The sequence below is a fragment of the Sinocyclocheilus grahami genome, unplaced genomic scaffold (assembly GCF_001515645.1).
Source record: "Sinocyclocheilus grahami isolate Dianchi unplaced genomic scaffold, SAMN03320097.WGS_v1.1 scaffold275.1, whole genome shotgun sequence".
NCBI classification, from domain to species: Eukaryota; Metazoa; Chordata; class Actinopteri; order Cypriniformes; family Cyprinidae; genus Sinocyclocheilus; species Sinocyclocheilus grahami.
The window spans coordinates 426537-451056 of NW_015505454.1; the positions used below are offsets into that span (position 1 = coordinate 426537).

General features: G+C 37.8%; 3 protein-coding genes across 5 annotated transcripts in view; all 3 read left to right on the forward strand.

Moving 5' to 3' along the window:
- The window catches only part of abca2 (ATP-binding cassette, sub-family A (ABC1), member 2), an 89919-nt gene extending 85704 nt beyond the window's left edge, over nucleotides 1-4215 (forward strand). The window contains exon 50 of the mRNA XM_016291658.1: nucleotides 4182-4215. Within this exon, the coding sequence (XP_016147144.1) occupies nucleotides 4182-4215 (34 nt within the window). The remainder of the gene's footprint in view (nucleotides 1-4181) is intronic.
- On the forward strand, nucleotides 3325-16100 carry pnpla7b (patatin-like phospholipase domain containing 7b). The gene is made up of 27 exons (XM_016291653.1): nucleotides 3325-3566; nucleotides 3932-4012; nucleotides 4124-4289; nucleotides 4662-4745; nucleotides 4875-4960; nucleotides 5072-5227; nucleotides 5335-5412; nucleotides 5505-5710; nucleotides 6122-6253; nucleotides 6403-6526; nucleotides 6999-7112; nucleotides 7195-7270; nucleotides 7344-7493; nucleotides 7574-7637; nucleotides 8396-8564; nucleotides 8803-8985; nucleotides 10752-10870; nucleotides 12129-12285; nucleotides 12368-12484; nucleotides 12587-12656; nucleotides 12737-12853; nucleotides 12988-13136; nucleotides 14337-14489; nucleotides 14571-14687; nucleotides 14765-14846; nucleotides 14935-15065; nucleotides 15141-16100. Exons 1-27 carry the CDS (start codon nucleotides 3405-3407, stop codon nucleotides 15207-15209), a joined length of 3312 nt encoding a protein of 1103 aa, XP_016147139.1. The 5' UTR covers nucleotides 3325-3404; the 3' UTR covers nucleotides 15210-16100.
- Nucleotides 16101-22211: 6111 nt separating this feature from the next.
- LOC107599927 (EMI domain-containing protein 1-like) overlaps nucleotides 22212-24520 on the forward strand; it is a 79081-nt gene continuing 76772 nt past the window's right edge. Inside the window, exon 1 of one of the 3 annotated variants that reach the window (XM_016291661.1) lies at nucleotides 22212-22927. In XM_016291661.1, coding sequence (XP_016147147.1) covers nucleotides 22758-22927 — 170 coding nt within the window. In that variant the 5' untranslated portion in view covers nucleotides 22212-22757. The remainder of the gene's footprint in view (nucleotides 22928-24520) is intronic. The other 2 variants (XM_016291659.1, XM_016291660.1) reach the window with 2 other exon arrangements.

Sequence of the window (24520 nt, forward strand, 5' to 3'; positions counted from 1 at the left end):
AGCCCGAAAGGGGAACAGAGTCACGTGACAGACACGGTGATGAAGCTGGTATGTGTTTGCAGTACACAAGCCACGGTTAAGACAGCTGACTCCACTGTGATGTGACCCCCTCTCTCTCTCTCGCTCGCTCACTCGCTCTCTCTCTCTCGCTCTCTCTCTCTCTCGCTCGCGCACGCACACACCATGCACAAAACTCCGCATTTGAACAGTCAATAGCAAATACTTAAACTAATAACAAAACAGTAGCTGATTCAGAAGCGCCAGATTGTCATAGCAAAGTCAGAATTACCTCCTCTCCTAGGTTTACGAAACGGTCGTCCATAAAATGCATTGCTGTTCTGTTGTAAGTGATCTTAAAGATTCCTAAATGCATCTACTTTCGGAAGGCCAAATAAAGTGCTTTTGCTTTCGCCTAGAAACACACAGCGTCTCCCTGACATGCTGCATCAACACTAACTGCGGTTACTGAAACCACGCCTTCTTTCTTTGCGTGCACATTTGGGCGGCATTATGCTAATATTTCCACATAGTGAGGTAGATATGTGGGGGCGTGTTAGAACGAGCCGTTTTAGGGGGGCGTGGCAGAGTCTTAACTTTGATAAAGAATATCTCTTTGGTTTTGAGACTTTAGTCTTTGCAACTTCAGGGATCTTATCTATGCACAATCAGCTTGTAACACTCCAAAGAGAAAGGAAAACTTGAATCAGACTGTGTGGACAGTTTTTTTTTGAAGGATCTGGCAACACATGTAATCGGTGGGGGGTATTGACATTGTGAATGGGATCCCTGGGAGACTCCGAAGTGCATTGAAAGTGACCAAAACAGTTTGGAAACGTCGTTCAGAAGGTATTTTCCGTTTATATATCGACATTATTTGCATGTAGGATCTTCACGTTATACAACCCCATAATGTTTTTACAATCTTGTTAGTTGCAGTGATCGACAGTGTATTTGATTACAAGAGCATGTTTATAGCCACGGCTTGTGCGTAAACAACAGAACCGTGTTTACCTCTGACCCAGAGCCACATTCCTCCTGCAGCCCGTCCTAAACCAGTCAAATTCTCATTGCCAATGGTTTGCCATTCTGTGCTAGACACTTAAAATGGAAGTTTTAGCGTCACCTTCACTCTGTGGTGAGAGTTTGACTTTTCCCCTTGACAGAGGGGGTCTCATGATAAATCACATCAACAGGGTGTCAGATTGCATTGAGGGACTACAGGCAGTGTCACATGACTGGGGCAGAATCCCTCGCGCTGCCACTTTCGTTTGTTGTATGGTTGTTGTTGTTGTTTTAAACAGTGTTGCTACTTTTAAAGATTTTGTAAACTGAAGAAATATTAAGAAACACAGTAGTGAAAGACAGTACTTGATCAATTGAATGGTAATGGTGTCAAAAGGCCATGACCATGTGCTGGGAGATTCATATTGCAAATACATTCCTGTCAGATTTGTTGCTATGACACATTTTGGAAAGTGAGCTGTTGTTGTTATACGAAGTTTGAGCTTATATTTAGTAGAAATAGGTATTATGTAACTATGTTGGTGTTATAATTAACAGTTGGTCTCTGAGGGTTAAACAATTTACATAGAAATGGTTTCACGCCGCTTTAATAGGTATAATAAGCCTGATGTAGGTAATTAGCTTTGTAATTTGTGTCAAATGTGTTGATTTCTGCTTTCTTCTCACTGTAAGATATGGAAGAAAAAGAACAAGATGACACATGCAGTATATTTCCGGTAAGACGTATTTTAAAAAAATGCTTTTTAATTTTCTGAATGTGTGTGTGTATCACCAATAAATGAATAAATACATAATTAAAGCCATGCTACTATTTACTATGAATCATCTTTTCTACTAAAGTAATCTAAGGTGTGGTTTATAGTTGTGGTTTTGTGTATTCTAGGCAGTGCTGCCATCTGGGACTGAGATCAAGGCTCGAGTGCAGCACTTCATAGAGGATCAGTTACAGAGTACCATGGTATATGACAGTAACGCCTATGTTTTAGTGACTCAGTAGTCTGTATTGTTTGTCTTGCAAACAAAGTGTATTACTGTCTTTATTGTCATTTCATAATACAGTGGACTGGTGTGCTGATTGGAGCCGCTGTTGCTATTTCATTTATCAGTGTTGTTGCCTTTTTTCTGCACAGAAGATACAAGTTTGGTGAGTGTGAGGTTGTTAATGATTTTCACAAGTGCTCCTTAAATCAACATAATATAGATGGGATAGCATGTAGATGCTTTGTGATAAACTTGTGAAATATAAATGCCTGATATTCAGGTTTTGAGATTTTGTGTTTTTCATCAACCGTTTTGATTTACACCTTTGATTTTCCAGGAGAAGAGCAAGCTGAAGGTCCTAAATATCGTTTCAGAAAAAGAGACAAAGTGATGTTTTATGGCAGGAAGATAATGAGAAAGGTACCAGAACTTCTTACTTCGGATGGAAAATGCCTTGTTTCTTGTGTTACTTGCAACAAAACTATGATTAATGTGATGGTCATGGGTTGATTTTAAATCGCAGTGTTGTTATTTGTGGCCATTCAGGTCCAGACCTTATCCTCACCAGCCACCTCAGGTCCGGTATCTCAAAAGCGATCCAGAAAACGAACGAAAGTTCTATCAATAGCTCGCAAGTACGTGAAAAGTCACAAACCAAGAAAAATCAGACATTTAAAAGCCAATCCATTACCATCTAATCTTCCTATACAGAATCCTGCGCATCCGAAGGGAGCCACCAGCCCTGCAGCCGAAAGAGCCTCCACCTTCACTCTTGGAAGCAGATCTGACTGAATTTGACATGCAGAACTCTCACCTGCCCTCTGAGGTCCTGTATATGCTGAAAAATGTGAGGTTGGTAGCTTGTCATGCCCTCCTACAAGAGCTATTGACTCTTTTCCATAATAAACAGTGCATAGAATCCAAGCTCCAATGGTCTGGCAGTGCTGTTCAGCAGCTAATGTGTTGCGATCTGTCTGTCTCTCAGGGTTCTGGGTCATTTTGAGAAGCCTCTGTTCCTGGAACTGTGTCGGCATATGGTGTTTGTGCAGCTGCAGCAAGGGGAAGGATTATTCCGCCCAGGTGACACTGATGACAGCATCTTTGTAGTGCAGGATGGGCGTCTTGATCTATGTATCCATGAGAATGTAAGAGCCGAACAATATACCTATTTTTAATCTATCCTACTGAAAATGGCTTTTTATATAGATTTGTATTTTTGTTTCCCTGGCTCAGGATGGGACTGAGGTTGTGGTGAAGCACGTTTTGCCTGGAGACAGTGTTCACAGTCTTCTCAGCATCCTCGATGTCATCACTGTAAAACCCATCTGGCCTCATTTTTGCCCATTCTGATATGCAAATGTCTGTCATCTGACCTGTTTTCATGCTCACTGAGTTTTAAAATGTGTCTCATATTTGAACCCGTTATTCTGCAGGGATATCCAGCTCCCTATAAAACTGTCTCAGCCAGGGCAGCAGCCCCAACTACTGTTCTCCGCCTTCCTGCACAGGCTTTCCAATCTGTCTTTGAGAAATACCCAGAGACCCTAGTCCGAGTTATTCAGGTATAACCTAAAGCCTAAAATACACTAACATCAAATGGAGTGGCTGGTAAGATTTTTTTTTAAATGCTTTTGTCTCTTAGATCACGAAGGTTGCAGTTATTTGATTCAAAATTCTATATCAATATATTGTAAAATGTACAATATATTGATATTTTACATTCAACTTTATTTATGTGATGGCAATGCTGAATTTTCAGCAGCAACATGATTCCAAAATCATTATATTATGCTGATTTGGTGCTCAAGAAACATTTCTTATTATTATCAATGTTGAAGACAGTTCGAGATTCTTTGATGAATAGAAAGTTAAAAAGAAGACTGTTTTGTTTTGCTTATGATAGGATACAGCTGTTTCTTGTTTTTAGATCATCATGGTGCGTCTTCAGAGAGTTACCTTTCTTGCCCTTCACAACTATCTAGGCCTGACCACAGAACTTTTTAATAAGGTTAGATGTTTAGAAATCATGCTCTACTTTTGAAAAATATTTTAAAGTATTACATTATTTTTTTTTTTACAGTACGTATGTCGAATAGACCATTACTGTCATATCATATAGGAAAGTCAAGCTGTTCCACTGGTCTCAGTGGCCAATGTTGTAGGAGAAGCCAGTCCAGGCAAAGGGATCCGCAGACACTCACAGACAATTGAGGAAGTTTCTGAAAAGTTCCCGCAGAGGTCAACAGACCGTTATAGTGAGACAAGTCAGATGTACAGAGGAGAGGGTATGTTTTTGTATGTAGTTAAATATTTGCTGTTAATGTAGAAATGAACATTTAATCTGTACAATTTTGTTCAAACTTTCCTAATATTATCCTAATTCAGGGATCCTCAAATCTGGGCCACGAGATCCACTTTCCTGCAGAGTTTAGCTCTGACCCTAATCGAATACACCTGAGTTTGCTAATCAATGTCTTCAGGATCATTAGAAAATCACAGGTAGGTGAGTTTGATCAGGGTTGGAGCTAAAATCTGCGGCGCATTGGCCCTCCAGGGTAAGATTTGAGGAACCCAGTCCTAATTTAAAACAAACAAAAAAATATCACTATGAGCTATAAAATAGCCTTTAGGTCTTATTTGCTTTTTTGTTTTTTAAGATGGTGGGAAGCATCGTACAGAAAGTCCTACCACTTTATTCAGGAAGTCTCGCTCACTGTCAACACCTTTTGATGGCACCCATGGTAGTGCTTCACCATGCACCTTTTACAAAATACCCAATACTGACTTTGACATTGTACTTAATGCTTGAATACATTCATAATGAAAATTTTTGAGTGTGCTAATGTGTGCTTAATCTGCTTATCTTCCAGCTGGGTCTCCTGACCACAATATGGCCTTTGACAGGGCAAGCGTTACAAAAGAGGAAGCCCCTACAAGTCCTATTGCCATTCATAAGGTACCTTGGCGTAATTTTATGACACACATAAAAAGCCATAGACTGTCTTTCTTTTTCCTCACATTTGTTTACATTTTGTATATCTCACGTGTGCCTTTGTCTCTTGTCCAGTCTATAAGGAAGAAGTCGGTGACAATGCAACATTCTCCTTCAGCTGTGTTTTACTACTCAGACACTGGGGGGCACTCCAGCCACATCCACCATTGTAAAGTTAATACCGTTTTCCAAGCTGCCAAGAAGGACTTGATTAAAATTATTCAGCTTCAGGTCAGGCTGCATTAATTATATTGATCTACTGAAGTAAGAATTTTGATATAATTATAATGTTTGCCCTGGATTTTTATGTAATATAAAAATTTAACTTTGTACTCCAGGACCCCAGTCTTCTGGAAGATAGGGTGACTTTGAGACAAGTTAAAGCGGGCTCTGTTGTTGCGAGCGAGGGAGATCAGGTAGAAAGATACCTGTGACTTTGACCATCCTATAGAGTAATTATCAATTTCAAGTCACATGTGAATCCATTTCTATTTTGTTTCTGTGACAGGATGTGAGCGTACAGTTTGTAATCTCAGGAACTCTCCATGTGTACCAAAGACTGATTGACAGAGAGGAAGAAACGTGTCTTTTTGTGGCTCACCCTGGAGAGATGGTGGGCCACCTGGCCGTTCTCACAGGAGAGCCTCTCATCTTTTCTGTGCGCGCCCACCGTGACTGCTGCTTCCTGTCCATCTCCAAAACACACTTCTATGAGTATGTGATGTGCACCAAATTTTAACTTAAGGCAATTGAAAATTCTAGCAAATGTACTCCCCACCAGCTGTAAGGACAAATCCATTTGATGAGAAAAATAATTTGATGCGTTCTAGTATTTATATAATAAGTAACAACTTAATCTGATAAAACTGCTTCTGACCCTTTTGGGTTTATTAAACCCTATGTAGACAGCTTTTTTTATGTAAATATTTTTCAGCATTTTAAATTACTGTTTGGCTTTTTTGTAGGACTTAAATCAATAATAACAACAAAAATTATTATCCAAAAAACATTTAAATAAAAAATAATTATGCAAGAATTAGAAAGATTTAATTTCAAATGGTATAAAATTAAGTATAGCGTATAAGAACACTGATTAACATGTCAACTGTGTGTTTTATCCGCTAGGATAATGCGTGCTGAGCCTCGAATAGTGTTAAATGTAGCTCACACGGTGGTACGGAGGGTCTCCTCCTTTGTCCGACAGATTGACTTTGCCCTGGACTGGATGGCATTGGAGGCCGGACGGGCTGTCTATAGGTAAGCACCCTTTTCCAATAAATAATTTCTCAGTTCCAGATCTGTATGTCTAAGGTCACTGTTCTGATTTCCGATGTTGTAAGAACTTGAAAGTGCATGTAAAATATATTTCAGGTAATACTTTAATTTTTCTCTTTTGTCTTTCTCAGACAAGGTGATAAGTCAGACAGCACTTTCATTGTTCTGAGTGGACGTCTGCGTTCTGTCATCATGAAGGATGATGGGAAAAAAGAGCTTGCTGGAGAGTATGGGCGGGGAGACCTCATTGGTGTGGTAAGTGGAGATATGTGCGTGTGTGTACTTTCAAAACTACATTTTTAGAAGATTGGTATTGGTAACACTTTATTTAAAGCCTTTATGCACAGTGCATTATAAAAGTAGTTTTAATGCATTAATTATATCTTGTAATGCACCTTATAATGCATTGTACAATCTCACGAATAATTGTAACCACTGTTAATACATTATCAATTCATTGTTACACTATGCATTTTAAATTTTATTATAATTATTTTTAAGATATAATGTATTACAACATACATTATGAATAATTATAATGCATTATACCCTTTAATAACTCTTTAAAATGCACTATACATAAATGGTTTAAGTAAAGTTAATATTTAAAATGTTTCAATAGGAAATACATTAAAGGGGAAAAAATCATTTTAGATCATTTTGTGGAGTGTTTAATAAAAATCCTGCTGCAGTTTCCATCTTTTAAAAGTGTGTTTGCTGGTATTAGGTGGAAGCTTTGAGTCATTTAAACAGAGCCACTACAGTCCATGCAGTCCGAGACTCTGAACTGGCCAAACTGCCTGAAGGAGCTCTTAACTCTATTAAGAGGAAATACCCACAGGTTAGACCATATAAAAGAAAATCATTAATGCATATCATGATATTCTGTTGCATGTGCATTAACACATCACACTCCTTCATAGGTTGTGACTCGCCTGATTCATCTTCTTGGGCAGAAAATTCTGGGCAACATGCAGCAAGTGAATGGTCCACTATCAGGTGTGTGTTTCTGAAAAAGTTCTGTGTGTTTGTGCTTTGTATTTTCCCTAATGCACAATAATGATCTTCACAGTGCGCAGTCTGGGTTTTCACACCCCAAGCAGTAAGTGGGACGCAGGTAACCCAGCCGCCAATCTATCTACTATCGCCATACTGCCTGTGTCTGAGGAGGTGCCTTTGACTGCCTTCACGCTAGAGCTGCAGCATGCTCTCAGTGCTATTGGTTAGCTATAGATATTTCCCTCCTTAACTTGCCTCAAAGTAAAGCTAATACTAAGTTGACTGTCTTAACTTTTTAATTAGGCCCCACTTTGCTCCTAACCAGTGACATCATCAGACAGCACCTGGGTGTTGCAGCCTTGGACAGGTGAGAGTTGTATCCACCTTTTTCTTCAACACGGAAGCCTATGGGCAAGACTTCCAGTTAATTAGCTGCTATAGGGAAATAACAAGAAAAAAAACAATATGCAGTAAATGGTAAAACTGTTTGCGCTACAAACCAGTGTGTTCATAATTAATATAATACATTAAAATAATATGGTAAGACACCAGTTTTCAATATCAAGAAGCGAAACGAACTGTTTTGTACAACTAAAAATAGCTCGACGTGGAAGAGACCGGAAGCTAGACCCACAGAATTTACAAATGGTAAATTCCATTTTTACGGGAAGAAAAACATACTTATATTATTTAATAGTATGTATTAAGACAGTTTGTATGCCAGATTTGGGACACACTACCACATCATAAATGTTATTGATTTCACAGACTTCCTTTGTGACGTTAGCATCTGCATGTACTGTACTGTAGGTGTTAACATCTAAATTCATTAAAAATATTTATGGCCTACTTAACTTTTACGTTCATGCAAACAAAAACACTGAAGCAACTTTTGCATTCCTTACCATTTTTCTGCAACTGAAAGAGACTAAAATGTCCACTGACTGGAAATCATATATTCTATTTTCAGTGGACTATGATTTGGGGAGCATGCATTCTAATCTCGCATACCATTTAAGATGGGTGGTATGCAAATTGGGATGCATTGTATATTTATTTCTGCCAAATGTTGTGCTTTTGTTTCCTCTGACGTACGGTTTATTTAATTTATTATTTCCTTTTCAGTGTTCATGAGTATCGTTTGTCAAGCTGGTTGGGTCAACAAGAGGACATCCACCGGATTGTTCTGTATCAGTCTGACAGTTCTCTGACTCCTTGGACTCAACGTTGCATCAGACAGGCGGACTGCATCATCATAGTGGGTGTGGGGGAACGGGAGCCCACTGTGGGAGAGGTGAATTGTTATTAAAAAGATCTTGCCTATAGAGAAGTAAATACTGCTTTTGAAGTGTATTTTTAAAAGCATGTACTCACATGAGATGAAGACCCCAGTCATATCAATAGCCCAATAAAAACGGATTTATTTTACATGGAGGGGGATTGTTGCCTAATTCATTGAATTAATGTCTGCACATTCATTTCTGTTAAATTGTTTGGTAAACGGAGCTTTTTGGATCTGTTTGTGGTATCAGCTAGAGCGAATGCTAGAGAGCAGTGCTGTGAGAGCTCAGAAGCAGCTGGTCCTGTTGCACCGTGAGGACGGGCCTCCACCAAGAGGAACAGCAGAATGGCTCAACATGCGCAGCTGGATCTCTAGACATCAGCATCTGTCATGTCCCCACAGGGTCTTCTCCAGGAGGAGTCTGCCTAAACTGGTACCAGTGTTAACATTCGATTGTTGCGAATGTGAATGCTATTATTTAGCCTGAGACAAATCCATCGATTTTCCAAACGACAAATGCAATGCAGATTTATTTTAGATTACTAAAACTAAAACCATAGAACAGTTACTCAATTAAAAGAAAATGAAAATTTACAGAGCCGCATGACATGCCGAAATTGTTTTTTTTAAATTGTCAAATCTCGATTTACTAAATCGTGCTCACGATTTACTAACTTGTTCCCTTGTTTTAAGTAAATTGTGTGCACAAAATAATAATTTGTTCCCTCGTTTTAAGTAAATTGTGTGCACAAAATAATAATTTGTTCCCTCGTTTTAAGTAAATCGTGCTCAGGAAATAATAATTCGTTCCACTTCCTGTCTGCATTCTCATTACTGCTGTTATTTTATGTTATTGACAGAGACACTTAAATTGTAACTTTTATTTTGATTTGGGAATGAGTTATACAAACATTCTCAATTTATTTAATTTAATAATTTATGCATTTAGCAGACGCTTTTATCCAAAGCAACTGACAGTGCATTCAGGCTATACATTTTTTTACCAGTAGGTGTGTTCCCTGGGAATTGAACCCACGACCTTTTGCGCTGCTATCGCAATGCTCTACCACTGAGCCACAGGAACAAAAGCCTTGCAGCATTGCATGGTACATACATCTACATTGGTTTATGAGAATGCAGACAGGAAGTGGATCGACTTATTATTTTGTGCACACTATTTGCTTAAAAGGAGGGAACAAATTATTATATCGAGCACATGATTTACTTAAATCGAGGGAACGAATTAGTAAATTGTGCGTACAATTTAGTAAATCAAGGGAGCGAATTCGTAAACTGTGTGCTTGATTTACTTTTTTTCCTGCATGTCATGTGCGGGGCTCCGTAACAATTAACTAAAAAAAAAAAACATCAACATCAGTGATATAAACTAATCTCATGTATGGTCATGGGGATGCTGGAGTCTGGGGCCATAGGCAGGAAAACACCTTAGCAAATTAACCTTATCATACATACAACTAATAATACATATTAAAAGCTTTATTAAAAAGGTATGCTAATGTAGTGGGTAATGAATCCCATACCTTAGGAATGGGGACTATGACTGTAAAATTAAATTTTAAGACAAGATTTGCAGTGAATAGCGAGACATTTCACATAGTTCAAGCAAAGTTATCGAATGGCTTCAGAAGACTTGGAACAGTGTATGAGTTGTATAGACTACCGTGACTAATTTACGATCCTTTTATGGTGCTTTTTTTCTTTTGAGTTGCACAACACTTGGACTGCATTACAGAAACATTCTAGCTCTGAAGCTAGCATCCTATCTCATCTGTTTAGTAACCATGGTAATTTCACTGAAGAAACAGAACTTTTAAAGTCTTAAGTCAGGTCAATTAAGAATTAATGGTCAACATGTGACCGAAACGTTTGCCTTGTTTTTACTCAGTAAATTGCTTATATTGCATTCATCTCGCTTGTTGACTCTTTGATGTTTGAGTGTGTGGACTTTTTTCAAGCTCTTCACCTTTGGGAAACTTTTTTGGTCTACGCACCTCAGTTGGATTATTTTGAAGGCGTGGTGAGCCTCTGGCTGATTCTCAATTAAGAAATTTCTGTAATGCATTTGGACCCCATCCACTTTTATTAAGTGAACATTCTTCAAAACTTTTTTTTTCTGTGACCTAATCTACTCATCATCTCTTATTTGTGCAAACTCCCACTTTCCTCTTCTCCTGTCAGAGAGAGATGTATCAGCGGGTATTTGAGAAGCCTCCCGACCGGCATTCTGACTTCTCGCGTCTGGCTCGGATCCTGACAGGCAACGCTATCGCTCTGGTGCTGGGAGGAGGGGGGGCCAGGTACGAATTTGTCTTCCCCTTCATCACCAGTAATTCTGTTCCACCTCAATCCATGTGGCCTGCTGCCAACAATTCTCAATTAAGAATTAAGAAATTTCTGTAATGCAGCTGGACCCCATCCACTTTTATTAAGTGAACATTCTTCAAAACTTTTTTTTTCTGTGTGACCTAATCTACTCATCATCTCTTATTTGTGCAAACTCCCACTTTCCTCTTCTCCTGTCAGAGAGAGATGTATCAGCGGGTATTTGAGAAGCCTCCCGACCGGCATTCTGACTTCTCGCGTCTGGCTCGGATCCTGACAGGCAACGCTATCGCTCTGGTGCTGGGAGGAGGGGGGGCCAGGTACGAATTTGTCTTCCCCTTCATCACCAGTAATTCTGTTCCACCTCAATCCATGTGGCCTGCTGCCAACAACATTTCTCACATACATAATCTAGCAAAAGCATGTTGATGTTGACTTCTTCAATCATCTGTAGTTCAGTAGTCTCTTGAACTATTTATCTTTTGCATTATTAGAAGTTTGTATCCACTTAAGTTTTGTAATTTTGTGCTCATCAACTAATCCTAATATAGCGATTTCTAACTCATTAGTGTTATTTTGGGGTTCACATTCTCAGCATGTCTGTGGTTTCTCTCGATGATAGCGACTCTTTGTCTACTCTCTGTCCCTGCCTGCTATCAGTTGTAATCAGCGACTTGTTAAAGGTGGGTCAAACATGATATATAACTGGGCATAAAATGTCTACTTCACGTAGCGGTGACATAATTTTTCTGTTGTGTGATTCTGTTATTGCAATGATATCAATAGCATGTTATATATAATTTTCTCTGTGGCCGTATATGCTCGTCATCTAGACTTTTTAAATCTTTAATACAGACTTTGCTTGCATATGAAGTATGTTTAAAGGTGAAGTGTATAATTTTTGTGTGACTAGCAGAACACAGGTTTTTCAAATCCTCCTTTTGCTCTGCCTCTTGTCAGTCAAACAGGTAGCCCCGCCCCAAATTCATGTGATTGGTTGATCCAGTCTTTGACATGTCAATGTTTTCAAAGCATAACAGGATCGATGTTCACATTCGGTGACTGACTTCGTTTTTACACATGAAACTAGGATGAGAAATTTTAAAAGAAAAATACTCACTTTACCTTTAAAATGCTTTATAAAAAAGACTAATATTACACAATGCTCAACTAAGTACTAAAATGTGAAAATGAAAACCAATATATGAATATGAAAACACACTATACCCACAGAGGCTGCTCTCAGGTGGGCATCATTCGGGCGTTGAGTGAGGCTGGGATCCCTGTGGATCTGATTGGTGGCACTTCCATTGGTTCCTTGATAGGAGCGCTCTATGCTGAAGAGCGAAGCGTCAGTCGTATGACGGTTAGGGCACGCCAGTGGGCCATGGTAAGACCTTTAACCTGAACACTAACATTCATACAGTACATGCAGAACCATGCACTGAATTATCTTTTTTTGTGCACAACAGGATTTTGGATCCTTATTTAAGAAGATCACAGATTTGACGTACCCAGTGACATCCATGTTTACTGGAGCATCATTTAACTCCAGCATTAGTGGAATCTTCCAGGATAAACAAATCGAGGTTCAGTTGTTTGACACTTGACACTGCACAAAACAGACTATTATAAACATCATATTCTTATGTAAGTCTAAATCTTGTGCATATGTCTGTCTTATATGGTAGGACCTTTGGATCCCTTATTTCAACATCACCACAGACATCACAGCCTCCTCCATGAGAGTGCACACTGATGGTTACTTCTTTATCTCTAAAACATGTCATCTTTATTTCTCATCTTTTGTCACAAATCTTAACATGTACGCTCTCTTTTAGGTTCTCTGTGGAGGTACGTGCGTGCCAGCATGTCTCTCTCTGGGTACCTTCCCCCTCTGTGTGACCCTAAAGATGGACACTTACTCATGGATGGAGGCTACATCAATAACCTACCTGGTTGAGTTTATTATAAGTATTACAGACAATCATTTATATTTTCACCATTTGTAGAAAGTGCTATCACCCAGCTCTAAACTGCTAATTGTGAAATGTTAGCTGTAAGGTATTTTAAACATTACATTTCTGTAAAGCTGACACAGCTCGCTCGATGGGTGCCAAGTTGGTAATTGCCGTTGATGTTGGCAGTCAGGATGAGACTGATCTGACTAATTATGGAGACTCTTTATCTGGATGGTGGCTGCTATGGAAACGCTTGAACCCTCTGTCAGAAAAAGTAAAGGTCAGAAGATATATGGTGATGGTTGAATATAATGGATTTTTATGGGTTATTCAATTACAAACCATTTCAATTACAAATCCCAAAACATTTGTTTGTGCCTATTTCTACAAATAATATAATTACTATATGACATAATAATAATATGTGTAATATACACTACCTTTCAAAAGTTTGGGATCAGTAAGATTTTTATGTTTTTTAATGGAGTGTCTTATGCTCATCAAGGCTGTATTTACAGAAAAACAGTAATATTGTGAAATATTACTGCATTTTTTAAATATTGGTTTCCTATTTTAATATACTTTAAAATATAATTTAAATCTGTGACGCAGCGGTGAATTTTCATCAGCTATTATTCCAGTCTTCAGTGTCACATGAACCTTCAGAAATCATTCTAATATGCTGATTTATTACTAGAGTTGAAACTGTTGTGCTGTGTAATATTTTTTTTGGAACCTGTGATACTTTTTTATTTGATTCTTTGATGGATAAAAAGTTTAAACAGAACAGCATTTATTCAAAATATAAGTCTTTAATGTAACTTTTTATCCATTTAACACATCCTTGCTGAATAAAGGTATTAATTTCTTAAAAAAGGAAAAAGAAAGAAAAATTTACTGACTCCAAACTTTCAAATAGTAGTGTTTATTGTAACACAAAATTTATATTTTGAATAAACACTGTCCTTTTGAACTTTTTATTTATCAAAGAATCCTGGAAAAAGTATTACAGGTCCTAAAAAATATTAAGCAGCACAACCATTTCCAACATTGATAATAAATCAGCATATCAGAATGTTTTCTGAAGGATCATGTGACACTGAAGACTGGAGTAATGATGCTGAAAATTCAGCTTTGCTTCACAGGAATTAATTATATTTTAAAGTATTTTAAAATAGAAAATATAATATTTCACAAAATTATTTTTTTCTGTATTTTTGATCAAATAAATGCAACTTTTAAAAAAAAACATTACAAATCGGCACTGTATATAAATATTTATATAATATTTATCTGAAATAATTATATAATATATTTATATTGTATACAAATTTTAAAAAAATTCCTTTTCTTTTTAAAACCTTTGTACATGGCAATATATAAAAAAATATTTAATTTTTTAGTTTTAAGCCCTAACTGCTTCCCATCATTGCCTTACTCCCTTGCGTTCACTGGTTTTTTATGGCTTCATATCCTCTAGGTGTTGAATATGGCAGAGATTCAGACTCGTCTGGCTTATGTGTGTTCTGTGCGTCAGCTGGAGATGGTAAAAGACAGTGACTACTGCGAGTACCTGCGACCACCCATAGATCGCTATGGCACTCTGGACTTTGGCAAATTTGATGAGATTGCTGTGAGTGGGCTGTCATCATCTCATAGAAACTTCTGTTGCCTTGGCCTTGACTGCAGCAATGACTTTTTTCTGTTATTGCAGGACGTTGGCTACCAGCATGGGAAGACCGTGTTTGACGTGTGGTGTCGGAGTGGGGTGAGGGAGACGATGCTCAAGGACCAACATCAAGAGGAATTCCACAAATCCAGGAGCACTAATGTAAAAGGGGTTTGAAGGAGTTTTGCTTATTTCTTATGCAGCATCACAAACTAATTCCATGATTATCTATCTTCCAGGTGACCCGTCCCAATGCTTCTTTCACTGATCTGGCTGAAATAGTGTCCAGAATAGAGCCAGTGAAGCAGGCCGTGGTGGATGGTGAGAAATGGATGATCTTCACTCATGTTGTTTCTCCATGCCGTTCGCTCACCTTTGTTTTGTTTCTTACATTCACTCACACACACAGAGGAGTCTGAGTACCAGACAGACTATGATGAAGATGCAGTGCTATCAGACTTTGACCTGTCCAATCCAAACAGTGAACACAGTGAGCATTCTGAAGATGAAGAGGATGAGACCGCAGATACAGCTGATACAGTAAGATAACTGGATGCATGTGTTATTTTTTCGTATGGTTAATCCTAATACTTACGATTTTTAACTTTCGAACAGGATGATGAAATGGAGATCAGGACAAGGCGACATCGAGCACTCAACCACAACAGCCATCATACCACCTGACCTCAAATACTTTTTTCCAAGATGTTTTGATTTTTTTCTTCTTCTTTACAGTATTATCAGCCTTTAAAAGGGTTTTTAAAGGATTTTAATAAGTAACATTATCAGTATTGGAATTGACTTCCTTGAATTGTTAGAAACTGACATGTACTTAAGAGAAAAAGCAAGTATTATGGTACATCTACATTAAACCACTCTCATTTTTTATTCTTTGGGAAGGATGGCTAACACAACACTAAGCTGTCTCAGAGTCCAGTAACAATTGCTAAAACTCTGAAACAAAGTGGTTTTCTTGCCTTAACTTTTAGTATTACATTTCAATTTCATGCAAGCTGTTAATGCAACCTCAACACAGTTTACTGTGTGAAACGATAAGCTGTTTTGTGTCTATATTATCCTGTTAGTGAAGTTAACACTAGTCCAACTGGTTTATAACCAGAAGAGAAGGATGAACTAGTAAACATAACTGAGAGATATCCTGATTTCAGTATTTGTAGCCATTTATATGTTGGTAAATCACTATATAAACAGTCCTTTTATTGTGGATTATGGGTGAAGTGTTGATTGAAGCAGTTGGCAATGTTTTAATGTGTTATTTGCCTTATTAAAAGTTCAGTTGTCTGAATATTTGGTTGGTTGTTAAATAGATATCTAGTATCTCACATGATGAGGAATCATTTTCCTTTATCTTCTGAACCGAGAGTTCATTGTACTATGAAAACATGTAGAGATGCCTGAAATATCTGGATCTGTAGTGTCTTCCTCAAAAATGGAGCAATCACGGCAAAATCATTTTCAGGACCTTGGACAAGGCCTTAAAGATGGCCTTACAAAATGTTTTCAATTCAATGTTGGGGAATAATTTATGAAAAATTATTCTGCAACTGAAGAAAATAAAAACTTTTATTTTTATATCACCAAAATCATGATGCTGTCTCCACCTTTGTAACTCCAGTCAAAGTTAGGATGCCAAGACACCCCTACACAGGCGATGGTATTTCCTCATGTACTGTTGAAGAACTTATGACAAAGGTCAGTGTCTTCAAACTTTATTTTGGTCGGCATGAGTGACTGGTTCTTTATTGATCTGCCACTCTATGAGATCTCTGAAATTTGCTTCCTACCAATGGTTTGATTTGATGAATGAATGAGCGGATTGATATTGGCATGTCTCTCCTTTGTGCCTTTCACTTCCAGTGATCTTCAGAATTAACTGACGGCATGACAAGAACAAACGTGCTGCCACCAGTCAGAAGAGAAGCTGAATAAAAATCTTGACTGAATTAGGGTTTCAGCCATCTCTAATTGCAGGCAAGCTGTGTAGAGGTGCAGAGGTTGGAAAGACAAGTAAATATGTTGTTGTTCATAAGCTGTTAATGCCCTTTGTTGGGGGAAACTGCACAAAATTGTAGAATTTTACAAATAGCTGACCTCAACGGGTTGGGGTCAGTAAGATTTTTTTTTGTTTTTGAAAGAAGCCTCTAATGCTCACAAAGGCTGCATTTATTAGATAAAAAAGTTCCTGTGATGCAATGTAAAATTTTCAATAGCCATTACTCCAGTCTTCAGTGTCACATGATAATTTAGAGAAATCATTCTAATATACCGATTTAGTTCTCAAGGAACATTTATTAATATTATCAGTGTTGAAAACGGCTTAATATTTTTGTGGAAAATGCTACTTTTTTGGATTCTTTGATGAATGGACAGTTCAAAAGAACATTGTGCTGAATAAAAGTATTGATTTATTTTTTAAGAAAATAAAAAATACATTTAAAAAATATTTACTGACAACAGGCATTTAAATGGTAGAGTATACATATCGAATGTGCTTAAAAATAAAAAAAATTCATTCATTCATAGAAGTTAATGGTGGATTTGTCAGTATTCATGACTGACAATGTCGACCCAAACAGTAAACATACATTTTGAGAAAGTGGAAGGAGTTGTCACCAAAACTTGATGAATACTTCTCAACTTGTTAGTGAAAATGAAAGACCTGGAGTAATCACTGAAAATAGTCAGTAAACCTCACACAGACTTCCGCCTGTGGCTCACCGCTCCACTCATTAAAGACTTCCACAACACACTTAACAGCTTTAGACCTGCATGGAAGTAAAATTAAAGTGACACTCCTCTGATTTACATTTATTTAAGGGATTTAGGTTTTTTACTTCTGTGTTATATACTTTAATGTGCATCTCCTCGTCACCTTGAAGTTGTTAGAGACTCTCCAGTTGGGCTGAAGCTGAGCATAAAGGAAACACATTTTACGGTCTGTAATGATAAACTGATGTTCTTACCCAACCTTCCGGAGTCTTTATATGCTCCTGTAAAAATTAGTTCAGCGAGAGGAGCTAGAGACAGTCTAGACGCAAGCTGGCCAGTCTGATCTGTTTACTGACTGCAGTCAGAACTTTTCTCCTACACACTGACCCTTCTGTAAACCACTGTTCGTTTAACACACTGCATAGACTTCTGTGTCCTTTCATCAATGATCATTTTTGATTATTTTCAGTCAGGAGTTCTCTAAGCTCTGCAGTTTATATGCTACAAAGGATTGTGAGGCTGCCCTTTTTACTGCCAAACACATCATATTAGGTACTTAAAGAAAATCTGTCTGGGTAGTTAAAAAATATTGTATGTCTATGAACTTTTATTTTTCAGAATCAAGATTTTAACATTAAAATATATACAGTGGGGTCAAAACGTTTTAAGATCACTAATCAAAACTGCACTTATATTGCATCTAATTTACAGTATGTGTTGTGTTTGCCATTGTGAATTATAGACCTGCATAACAATTTAAGTAAAAATGAATGAATGAATTTCAATGAATGTTCCAAAGATTTACTTACTTGATTTACTTTTTTTACAAATTTACTTATTTGTTAGTTACACTTATTTACTTGTTTTCAAGTTTTACATTTTTGTGGTCTTACGAAGCTCATTTGGCTTCCACTCTATATAGAAAATGTACAATAATATATTATTCATTTTTATATACACTACTGAACAAAAGTTTAATATAATTCAGATTTTTTAAATATGTTTGTCTCTTATGCTCATGAACACTGCATTTATGTGTAAAATAGTTATTTGAAAGAAAAAAAACAGTAATTGTGTAAAATGTTATAAAAATATAAAATAATGGTTTTGTTTTCTATTCTATTCTATTCTATTCTATTCTATTCTATATATACACATGTGCATGTGTGTGTTTGTGTGTGTACCACTAGGAGGCAGAACACTCCAAACTAGTGTCTCGTGGTACCATTGAGCCACAAGGAGAAGCACAAGGCAACTACTTTCTCCTTTCTGTTTGTCTGACGTCTGGACTCCTGCCAGCACAGCTCATGCACCCCATCTCACCCAGGTCTCCTGATCCCTCTCCAGGCCCTGATATATGTAATCTCAGAGGATAGATCTCTTTATTAAGTCTTCTGTCTATATGATTCCTCATGACATTTCTAACACCCATGGGCCTTCAGAACCATGGGGGATGGTACTAGTGGGGGAAAGAGGGGCTGCTTTGTGTTCACTTAATTACAGTGCTAACATTTCTTTCTCTAGATTATGTTTCACCCAGGCATCCATACCAGCTCCCATCTGAGGCTTCCCCCAGACCCCTCGCTCATGGTCCTGTTCAACGCTACATTCTCCAACAAAACCTCAAAGAAAAAAAGCACATCAGTCAGGTTGAGGGCAGACATATTCAAACTTATGTGCCGTATATACGTACAGGATATAGGTATGCAAGCATAAATTTAAGAGGCTTGTCTTTTCATGTCTGATCTGCATATGTTTATGCTTCGGTTTGGCATATGTCACATTTTTCATACATAACCTGTGGGTCACCAGAGGAATTTGACCCGTTCTTATAGAACTTGATATATGTTTCCTGCTTCTGAAAGCTCAAAGTTTGCCCAAGAAAAAGCAAGCATTTATGGAAAAAATGTATCTGTATCAAATAGAGCAGAAAGGAACTTTTCCACCTGGGATATCACCACCTTTTTTTCTTCCTCTCCTCTTGTCTGGCTGATACTTTGTTCTCCTTGTTAAAAATAGATGAATTATGGCCAGGTGAGCTGATTCTTTATAATTAAGTGGGACAAAGTCTTACCTACACAGCGTAGAGAACATACAGTCAGCTTCACCAACACTAAGTTTAGAACAAAGTGCCCTCTTCTCAGCAAATGCTTGTCCGGAATGTTTAAAGTGCCAACAAATGCTCAATGTTTGCACCAGGAACTCCGTTAACAATAGAGGTGACCACAAGGAACGTTCATTGGGGGCACTTTTAAAAGTTTACACAATCAATTCAAGGCTATAAAGTGTGTGTTTAACAACTCGGATGAAATGAAGCGGGAAATAGTTTTTAGAGTTTATTCTATTCTATATATGGTAAATAATCAGAGGGAAACAATAAGGTGGCTTCATTTATAGAAATATTTCAGGTTCAGTACAAGTTAAGCTAAATTTTCAGCATTTGTAGCGTAATGAAAGGAAATGCTACAGTGTTGCAGTGAATGGGGCCCATTTTTAATGGATTTCAAAGCAGAAACATTTTGTCTTCATAAACTATAAACATTTTCTTACAATTGACCAAGTGAAGCCTTTTCAGATAATCTGTTTCACTCTGAAGAAAAGATCTGTCACTACTTCTATAACATTGCAACTTCAAAGTTCTTGCTGTAAAGTTGATCATTTTAGGGTTTTAGGTATTGGCAACAATGCTGTAAAATTAGATAACTTTTCACAGAAATGATTAGCAAGTAATTTGTGTTTTTTCACGCTAAAATCATGTGAACACTTTGTTTACATCTCATGGCTGTGCTTTTGTATTTTTATTGTAAGTCTCTAATTATAACCCAAGTTGAAATTGCTATAAAATGTTATGCCAAGTCGAAGTCAAGCCAAATTTATTTGTATATCACTTTACAGCAGCTTTGCAGAAAATCCACAATGTTAATGATCGTAATATCTTCATTTTTTTATAGTCACAGTTTAGCATATTAGAGCTGGGCAATAATTTGCATTTTACATTTTGTTTTCAACATTATTATGCCACAACAAGCTTTAATTTCTCAGTAGAGAGATGAAGACAGAGAATCAAGTAGCAAAACAAGAGAGTTTGTTCATTCAAAGACTCCTACCATTACCGGCCTACATTTTTATTTCTTTTGAAGCACAGATTATTTTCATCTTTCTTCCACAGCAGGGATTTATATTAACCCTGAAATGCTTCAGTGCCTGGTTGGCATGGCTGCTTTTTTAAATGCCACAGACGCACCAAACTTAAAGTGCTGAAATGTTGCACACACCCTCATCGTAACTTTCCTACTTGCTTCTTTTTGACCAAATCTGGCAGCAGGAATAAAGCCTATTCAGTCAAACACAGATGCACTAATATCTACTTTCCATTGTCAGTACCTCACATTCTGCTAGTTCATTTTTGCCCTTTATTTTAGTCAAACTGTAGTCAAACATGTCAAACTATGACAAGTGGCATCCCCTCAACACCTGCAGATCTTGGCGGCCCGTGTGATTGATGCCCCTTCTCTGTGCTTTGCTTATTTCTCTGACTGTCAGGGGGTCCGCCGAGCGTAGTCACCTCGACCTCAGATATAGATGAGTGGGCTGGAGTCCGTCCTGCCTGCTGAGCCAGGTGTTTAGCTTGGACGTGGACCACAGTTTTGCGGTTTTCAGAAACCCCTTAGTTCCCCTTTTTTTTCACCGGGCAGAGGAGAGGTTAGAGTAAACCGTGTTCCCAAGGTTCTCGTTCTGTATCGCTCTCTCCCCTTGCCCCGTTCTGGATGCTATCCAGATGTTAGACTGTGCTTTGTCTTCTGGAGGAGGTTTTCATGTTATGGCAGTCGTATGACTCATTAAGCCATCTGAAGTGTAAGCATGTGAAGAGGCGAGACCCATGCTGAAAAGAATGCTTTAGCACTTCTTATGTTTATTTATCATTTATAATGGGGGTCCACCGAATAACTAAGAAAAAAAAATATTTTTTTTATATAAAATGTGTTGTCAAGATTAACTGTAAAACGCATTTGGAATGATCTTTAGTGTGAAAAGCATTATACAATCTTAAAAATAAAGGTTTATTATTTTGACATCCATGGACGCTAAGAAAAAAATGTACCTTTAGGGGTACAACAGCTCGTCATAGAGGCAGTACCTTTAACTTGTACCTTATTTACACCTAAAAGATTCAGAAAAGTACCTTAAGAACTACTCTAAGGTACTAATATGCAACTTTTAGGGATGGATAAGGGCAAAGTTGTGCCTTTAAGGTTTAGTGACAAGCTGTTGTGCAAAAAGTGTACCTTTAGGGGTGCATTTTTTGACAGTGTGGTTCCACAAGGAACCTTTAACATACTTCCATTGCACAAACGTCTCTTTATAGTGGAAAAAGTTTCTTTTGATTATTAAAATGTTTTCACTCAACAAAAAAAAGTTATTTTGAACTGTTTACTAAAAGTTTTTTTGGGGAACCCAAAATGGTTATACTAACTTGCTGTGAAAACGTTTGACACTTATTTTTAAGAGTTTATGAATAAATATAAATTGAAAATGTTTCTACCATTAATTCATTAGTGGATAGAAAAGGAAATGCTGTCAACAAGTAAATGTTTTCCAGATTTATTTATTTATTTATTTTAATCATTTGCTTTGGCATCAGTGCAGTAACAATAAATATTATGCAAATATTCCTAAAGCATTGGATGTTTTGCCTAATATTTCTTGGGAGATATAAAAACAGAAACAAGTGATGAAAGAGAGTTTTTACAGTTCTTTTTTAAAATATTGATAGCATTTGTCTTGGAAGAACATATCGAGGAGATTATTTTATAGAGATCATATTGACTTTTGATTGTAAACTTTGGTATCTTGGTCATTTTGAGCACATTGCTCAGATCGCTTCTGAACCTCTGAGACAGATGAGGAGAGATTGCTGGAGAAACAGTTGTCATTTCTGTGAGTAGTGGTCGTGCTTATTAGCCTTTCTGGCTCTTTTTGTATTTTTAAATGAGACTTGCATAATTATGTTTGTTTCATGTGTAAAAGTTTTCACTGGAAGAGCAGGGAAGGGGGAGTGCTGCATGTGTGAGAGGACAGAGGGAGAGGGAGCTGGGCTGGGTGAAAAAAACTATACGGGCTGTGGGACTCAAGGCGACTATAAAACAGCTTTCTTGCCCATTGTGTTGATGTAGTCAAGAAATATACCGTAACGTACAGACAGAGACGGAGATGGAGGAGTGAGGCGGGACCGGTTTGGGTGGCTGCTAAGAAACGTTTGTCTTGCGGTTTGCGAGCAAACTTTGTGAGGAGATTTATGTGTGGCGGGGTCTGCCGATGACAATCCTCTGAAACTTTAACTCTCGTGTTTGAGACGCATAAACAAGACTTTTATTATTTTAATTCTCGTTAAGAGAAACGGCAGTTCAGAAATTAGGTTTGCGAGTGGTATATCTGTCCTCTAGACAGTATTAGAAGAGGTATTTTGCTGACTAGGGTCTCCGTATAGTTGACGCGGCTGAAATGGGAGCGGGTGACGGGCGCTCGGTGTCTGCGGTTCACCGGAGCTCTTTCCTCCTGAGGACGCTGCTGCTGCTGCTGATACTGTGGCTGACATGCGTTCAGGGGACGTGGGGACCCGGAGTTTACAAATACCAGACCGGGACAGCACTCCACAAAGATCAGTCGAAGAGGTAAGGTTATATGACATGACAGAAGTAACCTGTTGGACAAAAGCAGTAGTTGTTTTTTGAGTAATGTTTGCCATTTATGTCCACTTCAACTACTTTTTATCGATTGTTTGCAGTCAGTTAAAAACTTAAAATATTTCCAAGGGGGAAAGTAGCCTACGTTCTTTTTCACACTAAATAGACAACCGTTCAAATAGGCCTATTTCAACAAGAGGCAACCCGTTCGTGAATAAAGAGCTGAGATAAGTAAATTCATATTTCAATGACGTTTGTTGAATTTGCGACAATCCCAGTAGGAAAATTCAGCTGTGTGAAAACCTAGTAGGTTCTAGTTGGTCCAAGCTGGTCAGTAATGGGCCAGAATAACACTGGTTAAGCTGTTTTCTAAAATATTGTGGCTGGTCAATTAGCTAGTGACCAGCTAGAAACAGCATGTTCCAAAACAGATACCAGTTTAAGATGGGTTTTCCAAAAGAACACAGCGAAGTTTAATGATAGCTGGTGACTTGCAATATTAACTGTGGCTTTTTGTAGATGAATAAAGACTGATGATATATTGTTAGAATAAACTATTAATTCTATTCAGTTTGTGCTTCTACCTAAATTCACTGCTGATTTCCGTGCTCTCCACCTAATGCTCCTGTTGTGAGTCGGACAGTCTGTTTCCTCTTTCCTGAGATGGGGGAACACCCATCTCTCCTGTCTGTACCTTTGTCCATGGTTTATTCCAGTTAAAACATGAGTGAAATATATTGGCATCACTGTCCAGACTTATTCAAACTTCAACTCACTCATTCATTAGGACAGAGAGCTTTTGAATACTTGCATATTTATGCAGTCTTGCTTTCAGGTTTATATTTAGGCAAGCTTTTTTTTTTAATGCTAAATCAGACGTAATCAACAGTATGTTTTTTTAATCATCATTATATAAGCTTTTTCATTCCCCTCCTCTAGTGCTGGCAATGCATGTGGTTGATTAGGCTTTTTTTGAGACATAACAAGGCAAGAAATTAGGCAAAACATCATCCTTGTGTACATGTAAGCCCTCCACTTCTGTCCAGACCTCATCACCTTGACTGACCTGTGACCACAGCTTATGGCCTTGATCTGACCCTCATATCTTCATGTAAATATTTACTTTGTTTGGGTAAATGGCTTAGAGTTGTTGTGGGTGGGATGTGGGGTGTCTCTGAAGTACGCAGGTGTTGAGTCGTCTTCACTCTCTGTGTCATCACTGTCCAGACTTATTCAAACTTCAACTCACTCATTCATTAGGACAGAGAGCTTTTGAATACTTGCATATTTATGCAGTCTTGCTTTCAGGTTTATATTTAGGCAAGCTTTTTTTTTTTATGCTAAATCAGACGTAATCAACAGTATGTTTTTTTAATCATCATTATATAAGCTTTTTCATTCCCCTCCTCTAGTGCTGGCAATGCATGTGGTTGATTAGGCTTTTTTTGAGACATAACAAGGCAAGAAATTAGGCAAAACATCATCCTTGTGTACATGTAAGCCCTCCACTTCTGTCCAGACCTCATCACCTTGACTGACCTGTGACCACAGCTTATGGCCTTGATCTGACCCTCATATCTT

Excerpts from the sequence above, each read along its gene's own strand:
- pnpla7b (XM_016291653.1), top strand. The coding sequence starts at position 3,405 with ATGTGTCTCATATTTGAACCCGTTATTCTGCAGGGATATCCAGCTCCC. Across the intron at positions 4,013-4,123 it reads CCACAGAACTTTTTAATAAG|GAAAGTCAAGCTGTTCCACT; the intron begins GTTAGATGTTTA and ends CATATCATATAG. Across the intron at positions 12,854-12,987 it reads CTACATCAATAACCTACCTG|CTGACACAGCTCGCTCGATG; the intron begins GTTGAGTTTATT and ends ATTTCTGTAAAG.